Source organism: Schistocerca nitens, chromosome 10 (assembly GCF_023898315.1).
Source record: "Schistocerca nitens isolate TAMUIC-IGC-003100 chromosome 10, iqSchNite1.1, whole genome shotgun sequence".
Taxonomy (NCBI): Eukaryota; Metazoa; Arthropoda; class Insecta; order Orthoptera; family Acrididae; genus Schistocerca; species Schistocerca nitens.
Window position 1 is genome coordinate 31,759,209 of NC_064623.1, and position 25,850 is coordinate 31,785,058.

Genomic DNA, 25,850 nt, shown 5'->3' on the forward strand with positions numbered 1-25,850 from the left:
ATTTGCTTTCGTTTTCTTTAACCCTACACTTTAAACAAATTATTAGCTAACATAACATACTAACAGCATAGGAAATGCAAACCTTGCTAAGTAATTCTGGTATGCGAGCAAATAAAATAAGGAATCACAGACATCACAAGCGAAGTATCCAACTCAAACACACAGATGACGCTACTAGCAGGAAACACACATGCAAATGCCACGGAGTTTCCTCTGTTATCTTTAAAAGCTATTTGGCGCAACACTGTATAATGCCACATTGAGATGTTTTGTGACCTGTAATACATGCCTAGTTATAATGCAAAACTGGTGTACATAGATGATCTGATAATGGACGAGCTGTCCGAAACTAGTCATCAACTTCCTAAGCAACTTAAGAAGGTTCCTTCATCAATTATTGTAATCCCGTAAAAACTGCTGAAAGCCAATAGCATTATTGTTCAGGAGATCAGTAATGTACGTGGCAGTGACGACAACAGTTACTGGCAACAGTGTGGCATACATATTGAAGGTGTGGTAAATGCTCTAATATTTTGAATGTGGGTATCAGAAGGGAAGTGCACCCTCCCTCCCGCTTGCATCCCCCATACACAGCTGCTTCGTCTCCATGCACAAACACGAACTACACTGCACAAACACGAACTACACTTAATTATAACTATGGAAATACAGGTATGCCTTGAGCAAACACAAATTATTCTTGTTTAATGTCCACTCAACAGCAAGGTTAGCAGCACCCTTAACAAAATTAGTGAGAATGAATGTGGTTAAAACTGCTAAAAAAGTCGTAGAATGAAGAGGTGGATGTCCTGTAGAATTACATGTCATATCTCCTAACCTCTCTCACGGTCACCTGCACAATTGCAGTATCTCACAGCCTTTAGTGTAAAAATGGCCTAGTCAGCAGAGCAGTCAAAATGCATGTCAGTGTGTGCTCTTTGGGAATAGAAATCAGTAAAACTGCTCAATTTATTATGTATTCCTAAGTCCACCACAAGTTATGGGGTGGTAAATATTCATACCAATGAACCAAGAGCACAAAATCAGACATGGTACTCTCACCGGTAAGTCTAAAAAGAATTTGCAGGAAATTATCAATGTCAACTTCTGTTAGCAAACAGATGTCCTCAGGAGGAAGTCATATCCCAGAGGAAAGGGGTTCACAACCGCTATAGACCAAGCGTATATGCTGATGTGAAAAAACACATGGGATAGTGCTACACACAGAGACAGCAGTATTATCATTTACACAAAGTGTAAAAGGGTAGTGCATTGTTGGGGCTGTCATTTTTTCAAGCATGATTCATGTGAAAGTTTTCCAATGTGATTACGACTGCAAGACAAAAATTGACAGATCTGAACATGAAATGGTAGTTGGAGCTGGACAAATGGGACATTCTATTTCGGATATCATTACGGAATTCAATATTTCGAGATCCACAATGTCAACAGTGTGCTGAGAATACCAAGCTTCAGTCATTACCTCTCACCACGGACAATGTAGTGACTGACGGCCTTCACGTAACGACCGAGAGTAGATGCATTCGCATTGAATTATTAGTGCTAACAGACAAGCATCGATGCATGAAATAACCACAGAAATCAATGTGGGATGTACAACAAACGTATCTGTTAGGACAGTGCAGCAAAATTTAGCGTTAATGGGCTACGCGAGGGCCTTTGCTAATGGCACATCACCTGCAGTGCCTCTCCTGGGCTCGTGAACATATTAGACTATTGGATAACCGTGGCTTTGTCAGTTGAGTCTCAATTTCAGTTGGTAAGAGCTGACGGTAGGTTTTGAGAGTGGCGCACATCCCACAAAGCCGTGGACTTAGCTTGTAAACAAGGCACTGAGCAAGCTGTTGGTGGTTCCATTATGGTGTGGGCTGTGTTTATATAGAATGGACTGGGTCCTCTGGTTTAACTGAACTGATAATTGCCTGGAAATGATTATGTTCAACTACTTGGGACCATTTGCAACCATTCATGGGCTTCACATTCCCAAACAACAATACAATTTTATGGATGATACTGTGCCATATCAGCAGACCACATGTGTTTGCCACTGGTTTGAAGAACATTCCAGACAATTCAAGCCAATGATTAGGTCTCTCATCAAACATTTATGGGACATAATCAAGAGGTCTGTTCACGCACAAAATCTTGCGCCGGCAACACTTTCGCAATTATGAACTGTTATAGATGCAGCACAGCTCAGTATTTCTGCAGGAGGCTTCCAACAACTTTCATAAAATGCTGCTTCAAGTACTAGCAAACTGTCTACGCTACCTGCTGAATCTGTTCTGGAAGTTTCATCCACAGGTTCACGTGACACTGTGACTTACTGTACTAGTGTTTGAAATGGTAGAACAGCAGTTACATCATCTGCATCTGAGCCTCCTCCAAATTCTGAATCTTCTACATGGTCTTCCATAAGTTCTTTCCAGTTGTTCATTACATGACTTCATTTACCACAGACCTATGCCATCGCCACAACGTCATTCTTACAGAGCTAAAGAAACATTCGTAAATGCAAATATGATCCCTTAAACTATAAAGATGAACAAAGAATTAGTAACTAGTATGTCTATTATATTCAAGTGCTTACATACAATGTTTTGTCATGTTACATATAATCAGTAACCACCCTTCATTTGCACTGTTAACAGAAATGATTTACATTATCTCAGCAGCTAATATTTGTGAGAGAATTTGTGTAATAATATTATCTGCAATGTTCATTCTTCATCAGAAGCAGCATTTCACAGCATATAATCAATAAAATTGGATGTAACTAGGAACTGAATTCAACACAATATATTTAGTTCTATATATGGTGAGGAAAAAAACTAGATGTATACAGGGTGAAGCACATGTAACTTGCACTGTAGTCATCGTGGAAATGGAAAGTGCTATTGATGTGCAGTTTTCACAGGATGGATTGGTAGATGGTTGCTCATATTTTTAGCCAATAAACAGATTGTATTAATACTTAGAAAGTGTATTTTTGGTGCAAACACACACTTTTTGAAATGGAACAATGCCTATTGATATTAATGAAGTAAATGTATTGTACATTAGAATGTCAGTAGTGTTTGCTGCAGGATTCTGGTGAGAATCTTTCATGAGATATCATATTTTGGAAAATTCCCACACCGACACGTGTACAACAACTGTGGTAGCAGACACTAAAGAACAACATAAGTGCATACATATGTTATAAGGATTCTGACAAGTAACAAGAAAATTAAGGATTACAAGTTGTGTTCAAAATGACCACTGTTAGCAGTAATACACACTTCCAGTCCGGTATGGAACAACTAGCGTTTCAGCTGAAATGTCCAAGCAGCCATAATGCAGACACCACAGATTCCTTCTAGTCTGCAGAGGAATGTCTTCCAGCATCTGTGGAAGACGGTCTGCTAGGAGGCTGCGATACTTGTGCGTGTTCAGTGTACCAGGTATGAAAAATGGGCCTAGGAGCTGATAGCTCACTATTCCACACTACACGTGAACATTCAATGGACGTCAATATTCCACCTGACAAATCCAACAGGAATTTTCAACAGACCATTAATGCATGTTTTAGTGGTTTGCCTGGCCATGATTGGTAAACGCTGCTTCATGACTAAACAAGATACATGATAGATTTGGAGTATCCTGTCTCATATTTGTTTCCGTGCAGCTCTTGATGGAGAGAAATGTGATAGGGATGGAACCTATGTCAATGGAGAATGCATAGGACACTTGCCTGACTTGTGCCACTTCCTAGTGCAATTGTGCAGTACCTAAAGTACGGATCAACTGCAACAGCAGCACAAACAACAATTTCTTCCTCTTGTGACGTCACTTGTTTCCCTCTGTTATTTTATCTAGGTGTTACAGTGGCACTTTCAAGTAACTGGTTGAAGAGGTTGATAAATAATTGTCAAGATGGTCGACTTCTATTGGGATATCTTGTCACATACACCCCTGTACATACATCATGAGCATGTTGGCTTTTTCTGCATTATCCACTCATGACTTACCTGCTTGGACTGCCACACACAGACTGGCTAGCAAGTGACAAGGAACTTAAGGGTGTCACACACAAGTACGTTATAAGCAAACATAAAAACATCATCCCTAGCAACTATGCAGGTTGAATGGCACAAATAAGTGACGGTGTGGAAACTTTTCAAAATATGATATCTCATAAATGACTCACACCAGAATCCTGCAACAAACACCAGTGACATTCTCATATACCATACTTCTAGTTTGTTAATCTCAATAGGCATTGTTCCTTTCAAAAAAGTATATGTTTGCACAAAAATCTGCTTATTGGCTAACAATACGAGCCCCCAATGAGCGAGGTAGCATAGTGGTTAGCACACTGGACTCTTGTTGTTCAAGACAACAGTCCAAATCCGTGTCCGGCCATCCTGATTAAGGTTTTTTGTGATTCCCCAAAACTGCTTAAGGCAAATGCGGGGATGGTTCCTTTGATAGGACATGGTCAATTTCCTTTCCCATCTTTCCCTTATCCAAATTTTGCCTGTTTCTAATGACCCCGTTCTCGAAGGGGGCCATAAACACTAATCTCCACCTCCTCCTCAATACAAGTCCATGGCTATCAATAGACTCTTTGAAAACTGCACATCAACAGCACTTTCCATTTCTCCAATATTTGTGGTGCAAGTTTTAGACGATTCATCCTGAAAATGCGTACATATGACTCTTGTATTGATTTTATACATAAATAATTCAGGAAATGTTCTAGTGAACTTCACGTACCATCGTTTATGTCAAAAGCTGTCAGGAGAGTGAGATGCAGGTAACAAGACATTAACTCAACACAAAACCAGCTCTGAAGATGGGTGACTCAAAAAGGCCCAGTAAATATTTGTACCATTACCATACCTGCCAACCTCCAAAAACTAAAAATCAGAAGGTTCAGTTTCAAAAAATTCACTCATTAGTTGTTTTTACTCAGTATGAATATTCAAGTTTATTGAAATCAGGAAATCCATGTGATCTGTGTCTCAGTTTTTTTTTTCCTCTTTCCAGCGCATTTTGTAGAATGTATGCTCGTATTGCACAGTATGGTGCTCTGTTTTGACTTTGTGTGTGTGTGTGTGTGTGTGTGTGTGTGTGTGTGTGTGTGTGTTTTGTCATTGTGCTTAAGTGAAGTTGCTTATTATTCAGTGTTTTTATAATCGGCAGACTGGATGGTTATCAGTGTTATTTTATAACCTGTATCCCTGAACGGCTTTAATGTTGTGTAAGTGGCTGTTTCAAATGTAACACATTGTCATAGTCATAGTATTTTCATACATTGTTTTGTTTTTCATTACAGCTAGAAAATATGTCTGTTTTCTTGAAGCAATATTCAGAAAATTTCCATGCTCTGTTTAGTCCATGTTGTTCTCTTTGCCATATTAACATTTGTATATTACATAGTGGAAAAAGTGATTTTTCAAGGCATGTGGAAATGAAAAAGCACTGAGAAAAAGTTAAATGGGTGAACTACAACAACAACAACAAAAAACTGGAAATTGATGTTAAAAGTGTCAGGGTGATAAATGATATTTGATGGCACTCATATTTGAAAACTAGAAGGAAAAAAAAAATCTAGTATCGATTATGTGGGCTATGCTGCAAATAAAGGGTATGAAATCAATGTGTTGGGTAGTTCTAGTGTTTCCATTTGTGTTATAGCTGTTGCATAGCTTTGTGATATCGTAGGGCAAGACTCCCATCAGTTGTCTGGAAACACTCCACGCAGGAAAAATATATCTAAAAGCAAAGATGATGTGATTTACCATACGAAAGCGCTGCCAGGTCGATAGACACACAAACAAACACAATCATACACACAAAATTCTAGCTTTCGCAACCAACGGTTGCTTCACCAGGAAAGAGGGAAGGAGAGGCAAAGACGAAAGGATATGGGTTTTAAGGGAGAGGGTAAGGAGTCATTCCAATCCCGAGAGTGGAAAGACTTACCTTAGGGGGAAAAAAGGACAGGTATACACTCGCGCACACACCCATATCCACCCACGCAGACACCGGCTATTCAGAGCATCCTCCTACAGGCCAACTGCAAATTAGAACAGCATGCCACCCTTCACCTCAAAAAACTATCCAATCTCCTGGTTTCCCACCTCCGGAAAGGCAACTCACTCACCCTTCACAACCTTTCCAGCAAACCTCAACCACCTCTCATTGCACACAAACCCAGTCTCTCCCATCTACTCAATCTCCCACTTCCAGCTCCACTCCCTCCAAAACCTCAAAATTCCAATCAACACAATCTGGTACCACAACACCCTAATTCAGTAGTTAACCTTTCCTCCAAACCTCTCTCCCAATCCGAAACCTCTGTCCTGTCCAAAGGCCTCACCTTCAGCCGCACTCCCAGATTCAACCAGACAGCCCTCGTCAAAGATTTACTATCCTACACTCGTACTCTCTGCTGGAAGTATCACTTTGCCACGAATTGAACCCTGCCTGGAACAGTTCCGTCCTCCGTCACAGCGGGACCCACCTCCTCTTCCTCAAAATCACCCTCTCCAAACCTTCCAGGAATTTCTGACTTCCAGCCTTGCCTCTCAATCCTTCTTAAAAGACCTTAATCCTACTCCCAACATCACCACTGCTGAAGCCCAGGCTATCCGTGATCTGAAGGCTGACCGGTCCATTGTCATTCTTCCGGCAGACAAGGGTTCCACGACCGTGGTACTTGATCGTTGGGAGTATGTGGCTGAGGGACTGCGTCAGCTTTCAGACAACACCACATACAAAGTTTGCCAAGGTAATCCCATTCCTGATGTCCAGGCAGAACTTCTAGGAATCCTCAGAACCTTAGGCCCCCTACAAAACCTTTCACCTGACTCCATCAACCTCCTGACCCCACCGACACCCCGCACCCCTACCTTCTACCTTCATCCTAAAACTCACAAACCCAATCATCCCGGCCGCCCCATTGTAGCTGGTTACCAAGCCCCCACAGAACGTATCTCTGCCTACGTAGATCAACACCTTCAACCCATTACATGCAGTCTCCCATCCTTCATCAAAGACATCAACCACTTTCTCGAACGCCTGGAATCCTTACCCAATCCGTTACCCCCAGAAACCATCCTTGTAACCATTGATGCCACTTCCTTATACACAAATATCCCGCACGTCCAGGGCCTCACTGCGATGGGGCACTTCCTTTCACGCCGATCACCTGCCACCCTACCTAAAACCTCTTTCCTCATTACCTTAGCCAGCTTCATCCTGACCCACAACTTCTTCACTTTTGGAGACCAGACATACCAACAATTAAAGGGAACAGCCATGGGTACCAGGATGGCCCCTTCGTACGCCAACATATTCATGGGTCACTTAGAGGAAGCCTTCTTGGTTACCCAGGCCTGCCAACCCAAAGTTTGGTACAGATTTATTGATGGCATCTTCATGATATGGACTCACAGTGAAGAAGAACTCCAGAATTTCCTCTCCAACCTCAACTCCTTTGGTTCCATCACATTCGCCTGGTCCTACTCCAAATCCCATGCCACTTTCCTTGACGTTGACCTCCACCTGTCCAATGGCCAGCTTCACACGTCCGTCCACATCAAACCCACCAACAAGCACCAGTACCTCCATTACGACAGCTGCCACCCATTCCACATCAAACGGTCCCTTCCCTACAGCCTAGGTCATCGGGGCAAACGAATCTGCTCCCGTCCGAAATCCCTGAAACATTACACCAACAACCTGACAACAGCTTTCGCATCCCGCAACTACCCTCCCGACCTGGTACAGAAGTAAATAACCAGAGCCACTTCCTCATGCTCTCAAACCCAGATCCTCCCACAGAAGAACCACAAAAGTGCCCCACTTGTGACAGGATACTTTCCGGGACTGGATCAGACTCTGAATGTGGCTCTCCAGCAGGGATAGACTTCCTCAAATCCTGCCCTGAAATGAGATCCATCCTTCATGAAATCCTCCCCACTCCACCAAGAGTGTCTTTCCGCCGTCCACCTAACCTTCGTAACCTGTTAGTTCATCCCTATGAAATCCCCAAACCACCTTCCCTACCCTCTGGCTCCTACCCTTGTAACCGCCCCCAGTGTAAAACCTGTCCCATGCACCCTCCCACCACCACCTACTCCAGTCCTGTAACCCGGAAGGTGTACACGATCAAAGGCAGAGCCACGTGTGAAAGCACCCACGTGATCTACCAACTGACCTGCCTGCACTGTGACGCATTCTATGTGGGAATGACCAGCAACAAACTGTCCATTCGCATGAATGGACACAGGCAGACAGTGTTTGCTGGTAATGAGGATCACCCTGTGGCTAAACATGCCTTGGTGCACAGCCAGCACATTTTGGCACAGTGTTACACCATCCGTGTTATCTGGATACTTCCCACTAACACCAACCTGTCAGAACTGCGGAGATGGGAACTTGCCCTTCAGTATATCCTCTCTTCTCGTTTTCTGCCAGGCCTCAACCTCCGCTAATTTCAAGTTGCCGCCACTCATACCTCACCTGTCTTTCAACAACATCTTTGCCTCTGTACTTCTGCCTCGACTGACATCTCTGCTGAAACTCTTTGCCTTTACAAATGTCTGCTTGTGTGTGTGTCTGCGCGGGTGGATATGGGTGTGTGCGCGAATGTATACCTGTCCTTTTTCCCCCCTAAGGTAAGTCTTTCCACTCTCGGGATTGGAATGACTCCTTACCCTCTCCCTTAAAACCCACATCCTTTCGTCTTTCTCTCTCCTTCCCTCTTTCCTGATGAAGCAACCGTTGGTTGCGAAAGCTAGAATTTTGTGTGTATGATTGTGTTTGTTTGTGTGTCTATCGACCTGGCAGCGCTTTCGTATGGTAAATCACATCATCTTTGCTTTTAGATATATTTTTCCTGCGTGGAGTGTTTCCAGACAACTGATGGGAGTCTTGCCCTACGATATCACAAAGCTATGCAACAGCTATAACACAAATGGAAACACTAGAACTACCCAACACATTGATTTCATACCCTTTATTTGCAGCATAGCCCACATAATCGATACTAGATTTTTTTTTTTCCTTCTAGTTTTCAAATATGAATGCCATCAAATATCATTTATCACCCTGACACTTTTAACATCAATTTCCAGTTTTTTGTTGTTGTTGTTGTAGTTCACCCATTTAACTTTTTCTCAGTGCTTTTTCATTTCCACATGCCTTGAAAAATCACTTTTTCCACTATGTAATATACAAATGTTAATATGGCAAAGAGAACAACATGAACTAAACAGAGCATGGAAATTTTCTGAATATTGCTTCAAGAAAACAGACATATTTTCTAGCTGTAATGAAAAACAAAACAATGTATGAAAATACTATGACTATGACAATGTGTTACATTTGAAACAGCCACTTACACAACATTAAAGCCGTTCAGGGATACAGGTTATAAAATAACACTGATAACCATCCAGTCTGCCGATTATAAAAACACTGAATAATAAGCAACTTCACTTAAGCACAATGACAACACACACACACACACACACACACACACACACACACACACACACACACACACACACACACACAAAGTCAAAACAGAGCACCATACTGTGCAATATGAGCATACATTCTACAAAATGCGCTGGAAAGAGGAAAAATAAAAACTGAGACACAGATCGCATGGACTTTCTGATTTCAATAAACTTGAATATTCATACTGAGTAAAAACAACTAATGAGTGAAGGACAGTAAAAACAACTAATCAGTGTAGGACAGTAAAAACAACTAATGAGTGAAGGAGTTCCGACTATCAAACAAAGAACCTGAAGTGGCGGGTTTTCAAAACAAGTTCTCAGATTTGATGATAATCAATAAAGAATTGTGAAAAATAATGGAACGATCAGGAGACAGGTGAATAGCGGAACACTTGGATTCTCCGGCCTAAATCAGCAGAGTTGGCAGGTATGCATTACTCCCTTGTTTGCTGATATCTCAATCCTACCAATTTAGAAACATAAAATGATACTTTTCAGAAAAACTATTCTGAACAAATGAATACCATTAACATGGATTGCCACTAGTAAATAAAACAATAAATAGCAATATGACTAGTGATATATGTATTCCCCAGTGACACTTAAACGGTTAAGATACTGTAAAATAATAATATAAAGGAAAATGTCATATTATTATTATTATTATTATTATTATTATTAAACATATCATCATCATGTTCTGCCAAGGACTGATGGAAAATTCCATTAATAAATGTTCTGAAAATGATAGTTAAAAGAGGAAAACTAAAGTAACTACACTGGGAAATGTGACTGGCTGAGCACTTACAAAAACATGGGTGAGGCAGCTGTCTCGATAACACATTAAAAACTTGTCCTAAAATTAAGTGAGCAAGTCGGACATGTCACACAACCATAAAAGTTGTACCACATTCATTTTCCTGTCACATAAAATAGAGTACAAATCTGTCAGTAAATTAGCTGCTTCTGGATTGTCTGAACATAAAATAGTTTACAGAAGTATGTCACACTGTGATCAATATTCTACAGCCAAGTTCTCCACGAAGTCATCCATCCCAGGAAATAACATGCCACCTTTAACGGGTGATTATACAAAGACAGACTAAAAGAGTCATGAGGTTACATGACTAGAGCTTAATTTTTTTTTGCCAATAATAAAAACTTTTATGACTATCTGCATACGAGAAAATTCTCGACACTTCATTTGAGAAAAACTCTAGTAACTTACACATTACGACCACGTTCCTCCCTCCGGCTTGCAACTTCTCTTTCTTTTTCACGTTCTCTGATTTTGTCCTTTTCCCTCTCTCTGCCTCTCTCCTTCTCCTTCTCACGTTGTTCCCTCTCCTCCTTCTCCTTCACCTTTTCAGCGTTCACAGCTGCTGCAATAGCAGCGGCGGCAGCAGCGGCCGCACTGGCGACCATCTTGTCCTCTTCCTCCTGACGCTGCTTGATGCGCTCCTTCAGGTGGCTCAGCAGCTGCTTGTCGCCTTCACTCACTGCAGTGTCTTTCACGCTATTCCATTCCTGCAACAGACAGATACGCGGGCAGAACCCAGTCGAGTTATTGGCACAGGTTGTTGACACACACTGGAATTGGTGCTAAAAGTCATTTTGATAAAGATTAGCACTTGAGGACTGTACCCCAGCCATTACACTACACAACCAGTCTGTGTAATATCCTTTTCTAAAACTTTAGAGCACCACACTACACTGCCCTGCTCCCCCACCCTCTCCACTCCCAAATTATTCACATCAATAGCCCCCCCCCTCCCCCCCCCCCCAAAAAAAAACAACAACAACAACACACGCTTGTTTTGGAACGAGCTTCGAGGTGCAGCAACATCTACAGTACCTATTTTCGTATAATGAGAGTATATATTCGAGTCTACCAATCACAGCACGTTAGTGAAATTGCAATGTGATGCTCTTGTAAGCCAGTCATAGCTGATGTCACGTGATCTCGCCAGCTGATGACAGCAGATCTTCAGAGCATAGGGCACATGATGTAGTCAGCCAATAGCAACATCACTGTTAAGAAGTGTGAATACACAAATAGGAAAAGATAAGGGGCTACAACTAGGAGACAAAGATGTTGTATGCAAAAAATAACACACACTGTAAACAACTAGTGCCATCATCACAAAACCAAATACAACTAACATCAAATGTTATCGGTAATGAAATATTAACAACGGGTGAGCAAGTAACATTTAGTCTGAAACTTCCTAGAAGATTAAAACTATAGGCCTGGCCGAGTCTCAAATTCAGGATCTTTTCCTTTCGCATGCAAGTGCTCTAACAAATGGGCTACCTAAGCACGACTCACAACCCACCCTCACAGCTATAATTCAGCCAGTACTTCTCTTATTTTCCACACTTTACAGAAGATCTCTGGTGTGGAATCTTTTCTTCCAGAAGTGCTAGTTCTGCGAGTTGCACAGGAGAACTACAGTGAAGTTTGGAAGGTAGGAGATGGGGCACTGATGGAAGTAATGCTGCGAGGACAGATTGAGAGTCACGCTCACATAGCTCAGTCAGTAGAGGACTTGGCCGCGAAAGGCAAAGGCCTCGAGTTTGAGTCTCAGTCCTGCACACACTTTGAACCTGCCACGAAGTTTCATATCAGCGCACACTACGTTGCAGAGTGAAAATCTCATTCTGGAAACGTATTTCAGCCTTCTGTAGTTGTGTGAATTATTTTAATTCACTTGATAGCTTCCGGTCATAGAATTCCATTTTGTTTTCATTTAGCAAGAGAGCTGTAAATAAAGAGTAAAGAGCAAAATCACTAAAAGTGGAGACTATTCTCCCTCCCCACAACAACTCAGACTGCTCTGCGCAGGTGCGAATCTGGCAGCTTGGGTGTGCCAGAAAAATTTTTCCGGGATAGTATCTGTCTGCTTGTTGGTACTGCTGTTACAGCTAACACTCCTAACAGACGCACTTCAAGTAGCCAGAAGTAGTAGAAGGTACTGCTCATATGCGACTCAACAACGCAAGTGCATGAACCCACTAGCAATTCTTCAAACGGACCTGATGTGAACAGTTGTGATGTCATGGTCATCAGATGCAGTTTGTTGCTATGAAGAATTGCATAGTCTTCATCCTAAAAGTCTTTGACATGTTTCACTATTGTCAGACGCTTGTGTGTGCACTGTGTTTCCTTGTTGTAAATGGCGCATTTCTACTGCAACTTTCTACATCTTCCAGAGCATGATGGTTAACTTTACACAACTAAGTACCTTATTATTGGCAAAATCCTTGGCCAGCTCTATAAGATTTATGTCTAGAGTGTAAAGCAGCAGTACATAGGGCAACAACTTTCTTGTAAAATTAAATGAATGGAATAAACAGGAAATAGTTGTTACTTCTTAATTACTACCAAAATTTCAACTTTCCTTCTCCCTATGTACTTTTCAAATATTTTCGGTCATTTCTGTATGACAGTTTGAGGATCTGCTGTTACAGACATAGAAGAGAGGTGAAAATAAAACAAAACTCAAATCCATTTCTGTATTCACTACAATGACACATTAACTGGCACTATCATACAGCAATACTTCTAACACACTGTCACTTTTCCAGCGTTTATTCACGGTACAGATTAGCTCCTGACGTCCATTTTGAGGGAGACACACTTTGTCATAACGTCAACACAAAATATCTTGGGATCACTTTAGACAGGACACTAAGGAGCACTTGATGCGAAAATCTGCTAAGCTGAAAATCAGAAAAAATATCCTTTATAAGCTCTGTGCCAACAGTTGGGGATCACCAGCAGACATTGAGAATATTGGCAATTACATTGGTATACTCGACAACATAGTACTGTGCATCTGTCTGGTTTGAGGGTACGTTATCAGGAGAAAGAAACTGTCGTTCTACGGATCGGAGCGTGGAATGTCAGATCCCTTAATCGGGCAGGTAGACTAGAAAATTCAAAAAGGGAAATGGATAGGTTAAAGTTAGATATAGTGGGAATTAGTGAAGTTCGGTGGCAGGTGGAACAAGACTTTTGGTCAGGTGATTACAGGGTTATAAATACAAAATCAAATAGGGGTAATGCAGGAGTAGGTTTAGTAATGAATAAAAAAATAGGAGTGTGGGTTAGCTACTACAAACAGCATAGTGAACGCATTATTGTGGCCAAGATAGACACAAAGCCCATGTCTACTACAGTAGTACAAGGTTATATGCCAACTAGCTCTGCAGATGATGAAGAAATTGATGAAATGTATGACGAGATAAAAGAAATTATTCAGGTAGTGAAGGGAGACGAAAATTTAATAGTCATGGGTGACTGGAATTCGTCAGTAGGACAAGGGAGAGAAGGAAACATAGTAGGTGAATATGGATTGGGGGGAAGAAATGAAAGAGGAAGCCGCCTTGTAGAATTTTGCACAGAGCATAACTTAATCATAGCTAACACTTTGTTCAAGAATCATAAAAGAAGGTTGTATACCTGGAAGAATCCCGGAGATACTAAAAGGTATCAGATAGATTATATAATGGTAAGACAGAGATTTAGGAACCAGGTTTTAAATTGTAAGACATTTCCAGGGGCAGATGTGGATTCTGACCACAATCTATTGGTTATGAACTGCAGATTGAAGAAACTGCAAAAAGGTGGGAATTTAAGGAGATGGGACCTGGATAAACTGAAAGAACCAGAGGTTGTAGAGAGTTTCAGTGAGAGCATAAGGGAACAATTGACAGGAATGGGGGAAAGAAATACAGTAGAAGAAGAATGGGTAGCTCTGAGGGATGAAGTAGTGAAGGCAGCAGACGATCAAGTAGGTAAAAAGGCGAGGGCTAATAGAAATCCTTGGGTAACAGAAGAAATATTGAATTTAATTGATGAAAGTAGAAAATATACCGTATTTACTCGAATCTAAGCCGCACTTTTTTTCCGGTTTTTGTAATCCAAAAAACCGCCTGTGGCTTAGAATTGAGTGCAAAGTAAGTGTAAGTTCTGAAAAATGTTGGTAGGTGCCGCCACAACTAACTTCTGCCGTCGAATATATGTAGCACTACACAGGCATGCTTTGCAAGCACAAAGATAAATACTGGCGCCAAAACCTCTGCGTCAGTGAATAAATTAAAAAAAAGGTGTAAGACGAGCTTTTTTCTCCGCCCCGAGTTTCGACCACTGCAGTTTCATACATTATCCAACGAAGTAAATACAAATTCCGTGTTGTTCATCTTCGAATGTAGCAGCATTTCAATGTACTACGAAAATCCGACTGGCATGACTATTTGGGATGTTTGTCAATATGGCCAACTCTACGTTCTGAATTTTTTCCTACCTGTGAGAAGAGATGGTTGCTAATAGGATCTTTTATGAATTGCGAATCACATGCAGCATTCTCTTCAACGTAAGAATAAAACGAATACAAACATTTTGCCATGTATTCTTTCGTGTTTGCTGCTATCTCACTTAAATCCTGTCTGCGTAATAACCTAAGAAACTAGTGTGAGACAGCAGCAAATGCGGAAGAATATACAATCATGTCATGTTTATATTCGTATTATTCTTATGCCTAATAGTGATACAATCAGAAATGAAGCACGGCAATTGACTACATTTTTAAATCTAAGATGACTCTAATTTCCATGCAGAATGTAATGTACAAAAGAGGCGTCTGCAAAGATTTTCAATCGGAGAAAATTTTTAGCTAAACTCTCGTTCAGAACATCTATCATATGCAGTCTATCATTTGGTTCTTGTTGATCATTATCAAAGAAAGCAGCAGTGTAAGTAACAACAAATAGCAGTCTCTTGTCATTGTTTCACTAATGAGACAATTCCTCTCTTTTTATTTTATTGTAAGCGGCGGTAGCGCGCACATAAGCAAGCCATGCCGTGAGCGGCGACAGGTCGTAAACACTTATCAGAATGCGGCAAACAATGCATGACACAGTACAATAATGCATTTTCAGCCTAGAGTGACGTAAACACCTATAACAAAGAGAACGGCACTTATCAGATCAAAGAAAAATAAGCAACCGATTCAAACCAGACCAAGCACGCCTGACGCATAGCAATGGCTACCTTGTAAAGCTTAGCTGCTAAGCTTACGACCCGAACCAAACTACTGTAGCTGTATCGTCATTTATTCTACCTAAATTGTGTCTCATATTACAATAGACCAACTGTGTTTCAATCTGGAGGTGTGGCCTAAAACTTTTTCAGGTGCAGCTTAGATTCGGGAAAATTTTTTTTTCCTTGATTTCGAGTCTCATTTTTCAGGTGCGGCTTAGATTCAAGTGCAGCTTAGATTCGAGTAAATACGGTAAAAATGCAGTAAATGAAGCAGGCTAAAAGGAATAAAAACGTCTCAAAAATGAATTGACCGGAAGTGCAAAATGGCTAAGCAGGGATGGCTAGAGGACAAATGTAAGGATGTAGAGGCCTGTCTCAGTAGGGGTAAGATAGATACTGCCTACAGGAAAATTGAAGAGACCTTTGGAGAGAAGAGAACCACTTGTATGAATATCAAGAGCTCAGATGGCAACCCAGTTCTAAGCAAAGAAGGGAAAGCAGAAAGGTGGAAGGAGTATATAGAGGGTCTATACAGGGGCGATGTTCTTGAGGACAATATTATGGAAATGGAAGAGGATGTAGATGAAGACGAAAAGGGAGATAAGATACTGCGTGAAGAGTTTGACAGAGCACTGAAAGACCTGAGTCGAAACAAGGCCCCGGGAGTAGACAACATTCCATTAGAACTACTGATGGCCTTGGGAGAGCCAGTCCTGACAAAACTCTACCATCTGGTGAGCAAGATGTATGAGACAGGCAAAATACCCACAGACTTCAAGAAGAATATAATAATTCCAATACCAAAGAAAGCAGGTGTTGACAGATGTGAAAATTACCGAACTACCAGTTTAATAAGTCACAGCTGCAAAATACTAACGCGAATTCTTTACAGACGAATGGAAAAACTGGTAGAAGCAGACCTCGGGGAAGATCAGTTTGGATTCCGTAGAAATGTTGGAACACGTGAGGCAATACTAACCTTACGACTTATCTTAGAAGAAAGATTAAGAAAAGGCAAACCTACGTTTCTAGCATTTGTAGACTTACAGAAAGCTTTTGACAATGTTAATTGGAATACTCTCTTTCCAATTCTGAAGGTGGCAGGGGTAAAATACAGGGAGCGAAAGGCTATTTACAATCTGTACAGACACCAGATGGCAGTTATAAGAGTCGAGGGGCATGAAAGGGAAGCAGTGGTTGGGAAAGGAGTGAGACAGGGTTGTAGCCTCTCCCCGATGTTATTCAATCTGTATATTGAGCAAGCAGTAAAGGAAACAAAAGAAAAATTCGGAATAGGTATTAAAATTCATGGAGAAGAAGTAAAAACTTTGAGGTTCGCCGACGACATTGTAATTCTGTCAGAGACAGCAAAGGACTTGGAAGAGCAGTTGAACGGAATGGACAGTGTCTTGAAAGGAGGATATAAGATGAACATCAACAAAAGCAAAACGAGAATAATGGAATGTAGTCAAATTAAATCGGGTGATGCTGAGGGAATTAGATTAGGAAATGAGACACTTAAAGTAGTAAAGGAGTTTTGCTATTTAGGGAGTAAAATAACTGATGATGGTCGAAGTAGAGAGGATATAAAATGTAGACGCAATGGCAAGGAAATCGTTTCTGAAGAAGAGAAATTTGTTAACATCGAGTATAGATTTAAGTGTCAGGAAGTCGTTTCTGAAAGTATTTGTATGGAGTGTAGCCATGTATGGAAGTGAAACATGGACGATAACTAGTTTAGACAAGAAGAGAATAGAAGCTTTCGAAATGTGGTGCTACAGAAGAATGCTGAAGATAAGGTGGGTAGATCACGTAACTAATGAGGAGGTATTGAATAGGATTGTGGAGAAGAGAAGTTTGTGGCACAACTTGACTAGAAGAAGGAATCTGTTGGTAGGACATATTCTGAGGCATCAAGGGATCACCAACTTGGTACTGGAGGGCAGCGTGGAGGGTAAAAATCGTAGAGGGAGACCAAGAGATGAATACACTAAGCAGATTCAGAAGGATGTAGGCTGCAGTATGTACTGGGAGATGAAGAAGCTTGCACAGGATAGAATAGCATGGAGAGGTGCATCAAACCAGTCTCAGGACTGAAGACCACAACAACAACAAATCACAAAGACAGATGCACAAATTAATAAATCCACACACACTGTCAGTGGGTCCATACAATCTACTCCCATATACTGGTTACCTAACTCGAGTCCCGTTCCACCACTCGATGTCAGATGGAAGAGTGCAATACTATGTGGATAGCAGAAGATTACTGATAATCCCGACCTTCCAATGTTGAAGTGATGTCTTAGCTGTGGAGCAAAACAGACTGAGACCGAGAGATCCCACTCTTAACACAGACAGGATTCTTACTGAAAATGAATTCAATGCCACCGAAGACTGGAAACAATGTTTGCAACAAAATTGTTTTCTACAATGCCCGAGACTGCTGTGCAACCAGAGAAGCCCCAGGATTTGACCAGCCTCAAGCAATTTGGACCACTATGAATTGCCTGTGAGGCAGCAATGGAAGACATGCAGCCACACTCTTCATTGTCATGATCGTCATCATCATCATCATCTTTTGACTGTGACTGCAAACCAATTGGTGCAAAAATTGGCAATTGGCAACTGAACCTAAATAAGGAAAAGTGTGAGATCTTCCACACGAGTGCTAAAAGGAATCCATTAAACTTCAGTTACACAATAAACCTGTCAAATCTAAAGGTTGTAGATTCAACTAAATACCTAGAAATTAAAATTACAAACAACTTAAATTGGAAAGAACACACAGAAAATGTTGTGGGAAAGGCAAACCAAAGAACCCTTAGAAAACGCATCAGACCTACTAAGGAGACTGCCTACACTACATTTGTCCGTCCTCTATTGGAGTACTGCTGCACGGTCTGGGATCCCTATCAGATAGGATGAAGGGAGTACATTGAGAAAGTTCAAAGAAGAGCAGCACATTTTGTATTATTGTGAAATAGAGGAAAGAGTGTCACTGACATGATACACGATTTAGGGTGGACATAATTAACACAATGGCGTTTTTCATTGTGGCAGAATACTATCACGAAATTTCAATCACCAACTTTCTCCTCTGAGTGCAAAAATATTTTGTTGACAAATCAGAGCTTGCATGGAAAAATACAGATGTTCATGTTTTCAGCGCGCTGTTCGTGATTGGAATAATAGAGAATTATTGTGAAGGTAGCTTGATGAATCCTGTGCCAGACACTTAAGTGCGATTTGCGGAGTATCCATGTAGATGAAGTGATGCTGAATGACAGACAGATGGTCATGTGGTATTAACATGTTCCACATGTGCTTCACAGGACCTTTCGAAGATTTGCTGACAGCCTCAAGTGGTGTGATAAAATAATGACAGCTGTGCTGAAGTGCTGATATGTAGTAGTTCAGTAATCTTTGTACATTTATAGCTATTCTGGTGATTCAAAAGCTCTCGATGTATACCATACGATAAGTAAATAAATAAAATAGTCACAACACGATGCACATGAATCCGTGTTTCATGTAAATGAGCCACTGACTGTCTTAATTCTGATGTTTCATTTTTCATAAAAATCTGATGTAGCTGAGATCTTTTTACAAGTACACACACTCATACAGTTATTGGTTAAAATCGCTCGACTATACCCACATCAAGAAACTGTCAAAAGCATATTGAAATATATAAAAGGAAGGTATGAATAAATAAATCTTACATTACACGGTAGGAAAATTAAAAATCTATGAATATAAAGGTCACAACAGAACACCAAGTGAGTGTTGGCATATGTTACTATGGTAAATGGACAAAAACACAGTGGTTTCTGTATGCGATTAACAGGAAAAGGGGGGGGGGGGGGAGAGGGTCGGTTTTTTTTGGTGGTGGTGGTGGCGGGGGGGTGGGGGTGGGGGGGGGGGGGTGCGCAGAGGGAAGGAAGGAGACAACGCAATGTCAAGAATGTAAAGCAGTTACACAATTTACAACAAGTATGCCATATTGTTGTGTGACCAATGTAAGCTGATGGCTACAACTTTAGCATGAAAGATAATGAAACTGTATTTGACTATCAACAATCTAGTCAGTATTATAAGCTGCTTGTGGCGTGCACATGGGGTTTTTTTAGGCTAGGCAGTAGTGTGAGGTGTCCTGATGAACACTCACCAGTCGACATGCAGGCAGGGAAATCAGGACGCGCTCAGTGTAAAGACACTTCAGCTATCAAGATATTAGCAGTATATTTTCAGAGTGTTCGGAATAAAGTTATTGAATTTACTGCCTTTCAGGAAGCGTGTGGCGCACAAATTATTCTCAGGACTGAGACGTGACTGAACCCTGAGATAGGAACTTCTGAAATATTTAGTGAGGGTTGGAATGTGTATTGGAAAGACAGATTAGACACCATAGGAGGTGGTGTCTTCATTGCAGTTGACAAAAATATTGTGTCTACTGAGATCGAAGTAGTGTGTGATTGTGAAGTTATCTGGACACGTTTAACAGGGCTAGGGGAAATAAAGTTAACTGTGGGGTGTTATTACCGGCCACCAGGTTCCACCGTGACAGTTCTAGAATCATTCAAAGGGAGTCTACATTCTGTATCGCAGAAGTACCCGGATCATGCTATATTAGTCAGAGGTGACTTCAACCTACCTAGTATAGACTGGGATGTCTATGGATTCATTACAGGTGGTACAGACAAGCCGTCGTGTGAATTACTTTTGAACACATTATCCGAAAACTGTCTTGAGCAGCTACATCGACAGCCAACGGGTTATGGAAATATTTTAGAACTGGTAGCCACGAACAGACCAGACCTCATCGACGGTGTCAGTGTTGAGAGAGGGATTAGTGATCATGATGTTGTCATTACGACTATGGCTACGAAAGTTAAAAAGTCAGTCAAGAAGGCTAGGAGAGTATTCTTACTAGAAAGAGCAGATAAGCAGTTGTTAGCATCCCACTTATTAAATGAATTGACTTCATTTACTTTTGGTACGATGGACGTGGAAGAATTATGGGCAAATTTTAGACACATTGTAAATCACGCATTGGACAAGTATGTGCCGAAAAAGTGGGTTACGGACAGAAAAGACCCACTGTGGTTTAACAGCGCAATTCGGAGAATGCTCAGGAAGCAAAGGCAGTTGCACTCGTGGTACGAGAAAGATTGGGAGAATGATGACAGGCAAAAGGTAGTAGAGATTCGTGCTGCTGTAAAAAGAGCGATGCACGAAGCATTCAACCACTACCACCGTCATACCTTAGCAAAAGATCTTGATGAAAACCCAAGGAAATTCTGGTCTTATGTAAAATCGGTAAGCGGGTCGAAGGCTTCCGTCCAGTCACTCACTGATCAGTCTGGCCTGGCAATGGAAGACAGCAAAACGAAAGGTGAAATTTTAAAGATTTGAGAAATCTTTCACGCAGGAGGATCGTACAAACATACCGCCGTTTGAGTCTCGTACAGATTTTTCCCATATGGAGGACATAGTGATAGACATCCCTGGGAGCCGGCCGAAGTGGCCGTGCGGTTAAAGGCGTTGCAGTCTGGAACCGCAAGACCGCTACGGTCGCAGGTTCGAATCCTGCCTCGGGCATGGATGTTTGTGATGTCCTTAGGTTAGTTAGGTTTAACTAGTTCTAAGCTCTAGGGGACTAATGACCTCAGCAGTTGAGTCCCATAGTGCTCAGAGCCATTTGAACCATCCCTGGGGTTGTGAAGCAGCTGAATGGGTTGAAAATAAACAAATCGCCAGGTCCTGATGGGATTCCAATTCGGTTTTACAGAGAGTACTCTACTGCATTGGCTCCTTACTTAGCTTGCATTTATCGCGAATCTCTTGCCAAACGTAAAGCCCCGAGCAACTGGGAAAAAAAGCGCAGGTGACGCCTGTGTATAAGAAGGGCAGAAGGATGGATCCTCAAAATTACAGACCAATATCCTTAACATCTGTTTGTTGCAGGATTCTCAAACATATTCTCAGTTCGAATATAATGAATTTCCTTGAGACAGAGAAGTTGCTGTCCATGCATCAGCACAGCTTTAGAAAGCATCGCTCCTGCGAAACTCAACTTGCCCTTTTGCCACATGATATCTTGCGAACCATGGATGAAGGGTATCAGAGGGATGCCATATTCCTTGACTTCCGGTAAGCGTTTGACTCTGTGCCCCACTGCAGACTACTAACTAAGGTACGAGCATATGGGATTGGTTCCCAAGTATGTGAGTGGCTTGAAGACTTCTTAAGTAATAGAACCCAGTACGTTGTCCTCGATGGTGAGTGTTCATCAGAGGTGCCCCAGGGAAGTGTGGTAGGTCTGCTGTTGTTTTCTATCTAAATAAATGATCTTTTGGATAGGGTGGATAGCAATGTGCGGCTGTTTGCTGATGATGCCGTGGTATACGGGAAGGTGTCGTCGTTGAGTGACTGTAGGAGGATACAAGATGACTTGGACAGGATTTGTGATTGGTGTAAAGAATGGCAGCTAACTCTAAATATAGATAAATGTAAATTAATGCAAATGAATAGGAAAAAGAAACCTGTAATGTTTGAATACTCCATTAGTAGTGTAGCGCTTGACACAGTCACGTCGATTAAATACTTGTGTGTAACATTGCAGAGAGATATGAAGTGGGACAAGCATGTAATGGCAGTTGCGGGGAAGGCGGATAGCCGTCTTCAGTTCATTGGTAGAATTTTGGGAAGATGTTGTTCACCTGTAAAGGAGACCGCTTATAAAACACTAATACGACCTATTCTTGAGTACTGCTTGAGCATTTAGGATCCCTATCAGGTCGGATTGAGGGAGGACATAGAAGCAATTCAGAGGAAAGACCACAAAGATAAGATGAGAGAGATTAGGGCTCGTACAGAGGCATATAGGAAGTCATTTTTCCCTCGTTCTGTTTGGGAGTGGAACAGGGAGAGAAGATGCTAGTTGTGGTACGAGGTACCCTCTGCCACGCATCGTATGGTGGATTGGGGAGTATGTATGCAGATGTAGATGCTGTTTACCGATAATCAGAATTTCCAGCAATGTTAGTTTTCTGTCTTTATTTGATTTATGGAGAACATCAAATTGACATCATACAAATGGTATTCATTCAGAGCATGCTCAAAAAGGTGGAATCTTTCTTTTTTAGTCTCCAACTGCTTTCATGTTCAGTCAGTCTACTAGTTACAGCTCTGCCTGATTGACCTACATATTATCTTTTGACCGAGCGAGGTGGCGCAGTGGTTAGCACACTGGACTCGCATTCGGGAGGACGACGGTTCAATCCCGTCTCCGGCCATCCTGATTTAGGTTTTCCGTGATTTCCCTAAATCGCTTCAGGCAAATGCCGGGATGGTTCCTTTGAAAGGGCACGGCCGATTTCCTTCCTCATCCTTCCCTCACCCGAGCTTACGCTCCGTCTCTAATGACCTCGTTGTCGACGGGACGTTAAACACTAATATCCTCCTCCTCCTCCATATTATCTTTTACACAAATTGCAAGAAATACTATAAATTCCACTATGTTCTAAGAAGGGAAGCTGTACTGTTGAACAGAATGTGGGCAACAATATTGATAGTGTAGAAAGCTGGTGTAAACATCCTATATTTTAGTCTGCTAGCACATACCCAAAACTTCCTACCTACATATAACATGTACAATATTACTATAGCCCAATTAAAATTACTTGATAGTTTAAGTCTGTCACTTGTCGCTACAGTGTTGCCACATCCACTGCCGGCTATTGTTCAGTTATAGGGAACACTCAAACATGGCAGGTCACTTTACATATGCTGTTAATGTGTAATGCAGAGCAATGTCGGAAGTTGCCGCTGCGAGGTACGATGGAAATTGGAGATGCTGATTTTAAGTAATCAATAAGTGAACTGTGACAGACAATTTGTTTTGTAGCCCTGAATTTAATCTCATGTCTTGAGCTAACCATGACATTGTGAAGTGGAATGTATCTGAGAAAACAGATGTCAACAATCTGGGGCAGAACTAAAATCAAGATCACATTATTCTTGGTGTTTAAAGCTGACCTCGCAAGCGAATTCAAAACAGAAAAATTTCATAATAGGTTTGTTTTCACTGCCATCTTACATAGCAAATTTCAGTTTTAGTGGTAAAAGCAAACTGTAATTTCTCGTTGGAATTAGTTATCCGAAATTATCCTCACACTGACTACATGACATGCTGTGTTACCAACCGATGAACATAGCAGTCCTGACTGGCACTTGGTTGCAGATCATAGGCCACAAAACCTTTTTTTTAAAAAAAATGTTGAAAAATGATGTGGCAAAGTATCAGAAGTGGAAAAAAATACATTAAAAAATTAACTGAATAAAAAACAATAATCAGAGTTGGTTTGATTAGATTTAGAAAAATAAAATAATTCCACTGAATTTGATGAGATTAGAACATTCGACCTCGTACACAGCAACTTTATACAGAACATTCGACCTCGTACACAGCAAGTTTATACACTATCACTACGCTTTGGTCTTCCAGTTGGAACGATTAATAGACAGCAATCAAAAATTTGGCTTAACACAGAGTCATGCGAAGATTATCTAATATAAGCTGATCTCTGTGATTATAACAACTGTATAGACGACACTGAAGCCCGGCTTATGTGGAAGAATATAGTATTGGGGATGCTGAGACACACACAGTGACTACAAAACCACTGTGAAACAAGCAAGCGTTTGGTCAGAAAGGTCTTCTTTCTGAATCAGACAACACCCACCCACATAATAATGCAAATGTAACCCGCAAACACACACACACACACACACACACACACACACACACACACACACACACACACACACACACACACACACACACTGCCTCTGGCTGGGGACACCACGACAGTGGTCGTGTGTGAGTGAGTGAGTGTGAGTGTGTGTGTGTGTGTTGACAATTTGGAAGGAGGTGTTTTTTGGTGAAAATATCGCTTATTTTACAGTATTTTTGTTGTTCCTATCTGTGACTCAGCATCTCCACTAGCAATCTATCCTTTTCATAATAATGTAATTACTCCATCCAGAATTCTCTATTGTTTGAGAATCTAGTAATGTTTGGTTAGAGAGAGAGAGAGAGAGAGAGAGAGAGAGAGAGAGAGAGAGAGATGAAATAAAAGGACCAGACAGAGAACTCGGGATTTTTTTTTTTTAAGAAAAAGAAAACAATAACAAAAAATAAGGAAATGGAAGTGAAGTAATTGTTGTGTTAGTTTGGCAATGGCAAACAATTTGGGCATGATGTTGAGTGCTCTGACTGGAGAGAACCAGCTACAGCGAGTAAAGTGTCAACTATCAACTAATTTTTATCAGACTTTAGAGCCTGGATTTTTATGTAATTACAGTATAACCTCACTTTTACCTTCCTGGAATTATTGTTTTCCCACTGTTTACTACATTTTTTATTGTTCCCGTCAAATTTCCTACATTCACAATGTTAATCTGCGCCTGATTTTGCATCAACATATTTTTATTTTTCCTGAAATTTAAGCATTACAAAAAAACGTTCATGGAGAAAAACTGACACTGGCCATCCAACAGTGTTTACAAATATTACATGGTTAAGTTTCTTGATACAAGAATGGTCTACTCAGCGGATTTGAACCGGTAAAAGTGTAAAAATTGGAATGCCGTATCTCCCACCGCTGCCAAGCTCTACTTGGCATGGTGGCTGATGGGAGTTACAAGGTTTGTTTTAATGAAGATATCATGACCAATCACAAACTGTCTCTACTGCGCAAATGCAGTTTCGTGATTGTTGTGATCATTGTGGTACCTTCTGCAAACCACGTTTTGCATATTTTGGTGTTTGGCCACTTGTAGCGCTAGTTGACACAGTCATTCACGTTGTGTTGCTCAAATGTTCTTAGTTTAAACACAGCTCCAGTTACGTATTTTTTCCATACTGAGCAAAACGTTTTTCAAGGATTTATTCTCATTGTCAAGTGCAGTATTTACATATGTATTTTTTGTGTTGTTACAAAAACAGAACAATGTGAGTGATAGTTTGTGTGTGTGTGTGTGTGTGTGTGTGTGTGTGTGTGTGTGTGGTTTTACACATAGCTGAGGAGGCACAGTACCTGATAACCTCAAAAAGATAACTGCAGTGCAAGGGATGCACAATAACACACATTCAAATACCACAAAAAATTCTTATGTACATATTTGCACTTAACAACGAGAAAAAAATTCTGGAAACGTGTCATGTTAAGCATGAAAAAATACGTAACTAGAGCAGT

General features: G+C 41.1%; 1 protein-coding gene across 4 annotated transcripts in view; it reads right to left on the bottom strand.

The window, feature by feature from the left end:
- The window catches only part of LOC126210577 (zinc finger matrin-type protein CG9776-like), a 268,553-nt gene that overhangs the window by 55,336 nt on the left and 187,367 nt on the right, over window positions 1–25,850 (bottom strand). For all 4 annotated transcript variants that reach the window (XM_049939841.1, XM_049939842.1, XM_049939843.1 and 1 more), the window contains one exon: window positions 10,768–11,066. In XM_049939841.1, coding sequence (XP_049795798.1) covers window positions 10,768–11,066 — 299 coding nt within the window. The remainder of the gene's footprint in view (window positions 1–10,767; window positions 11,067–25,850) is intronic.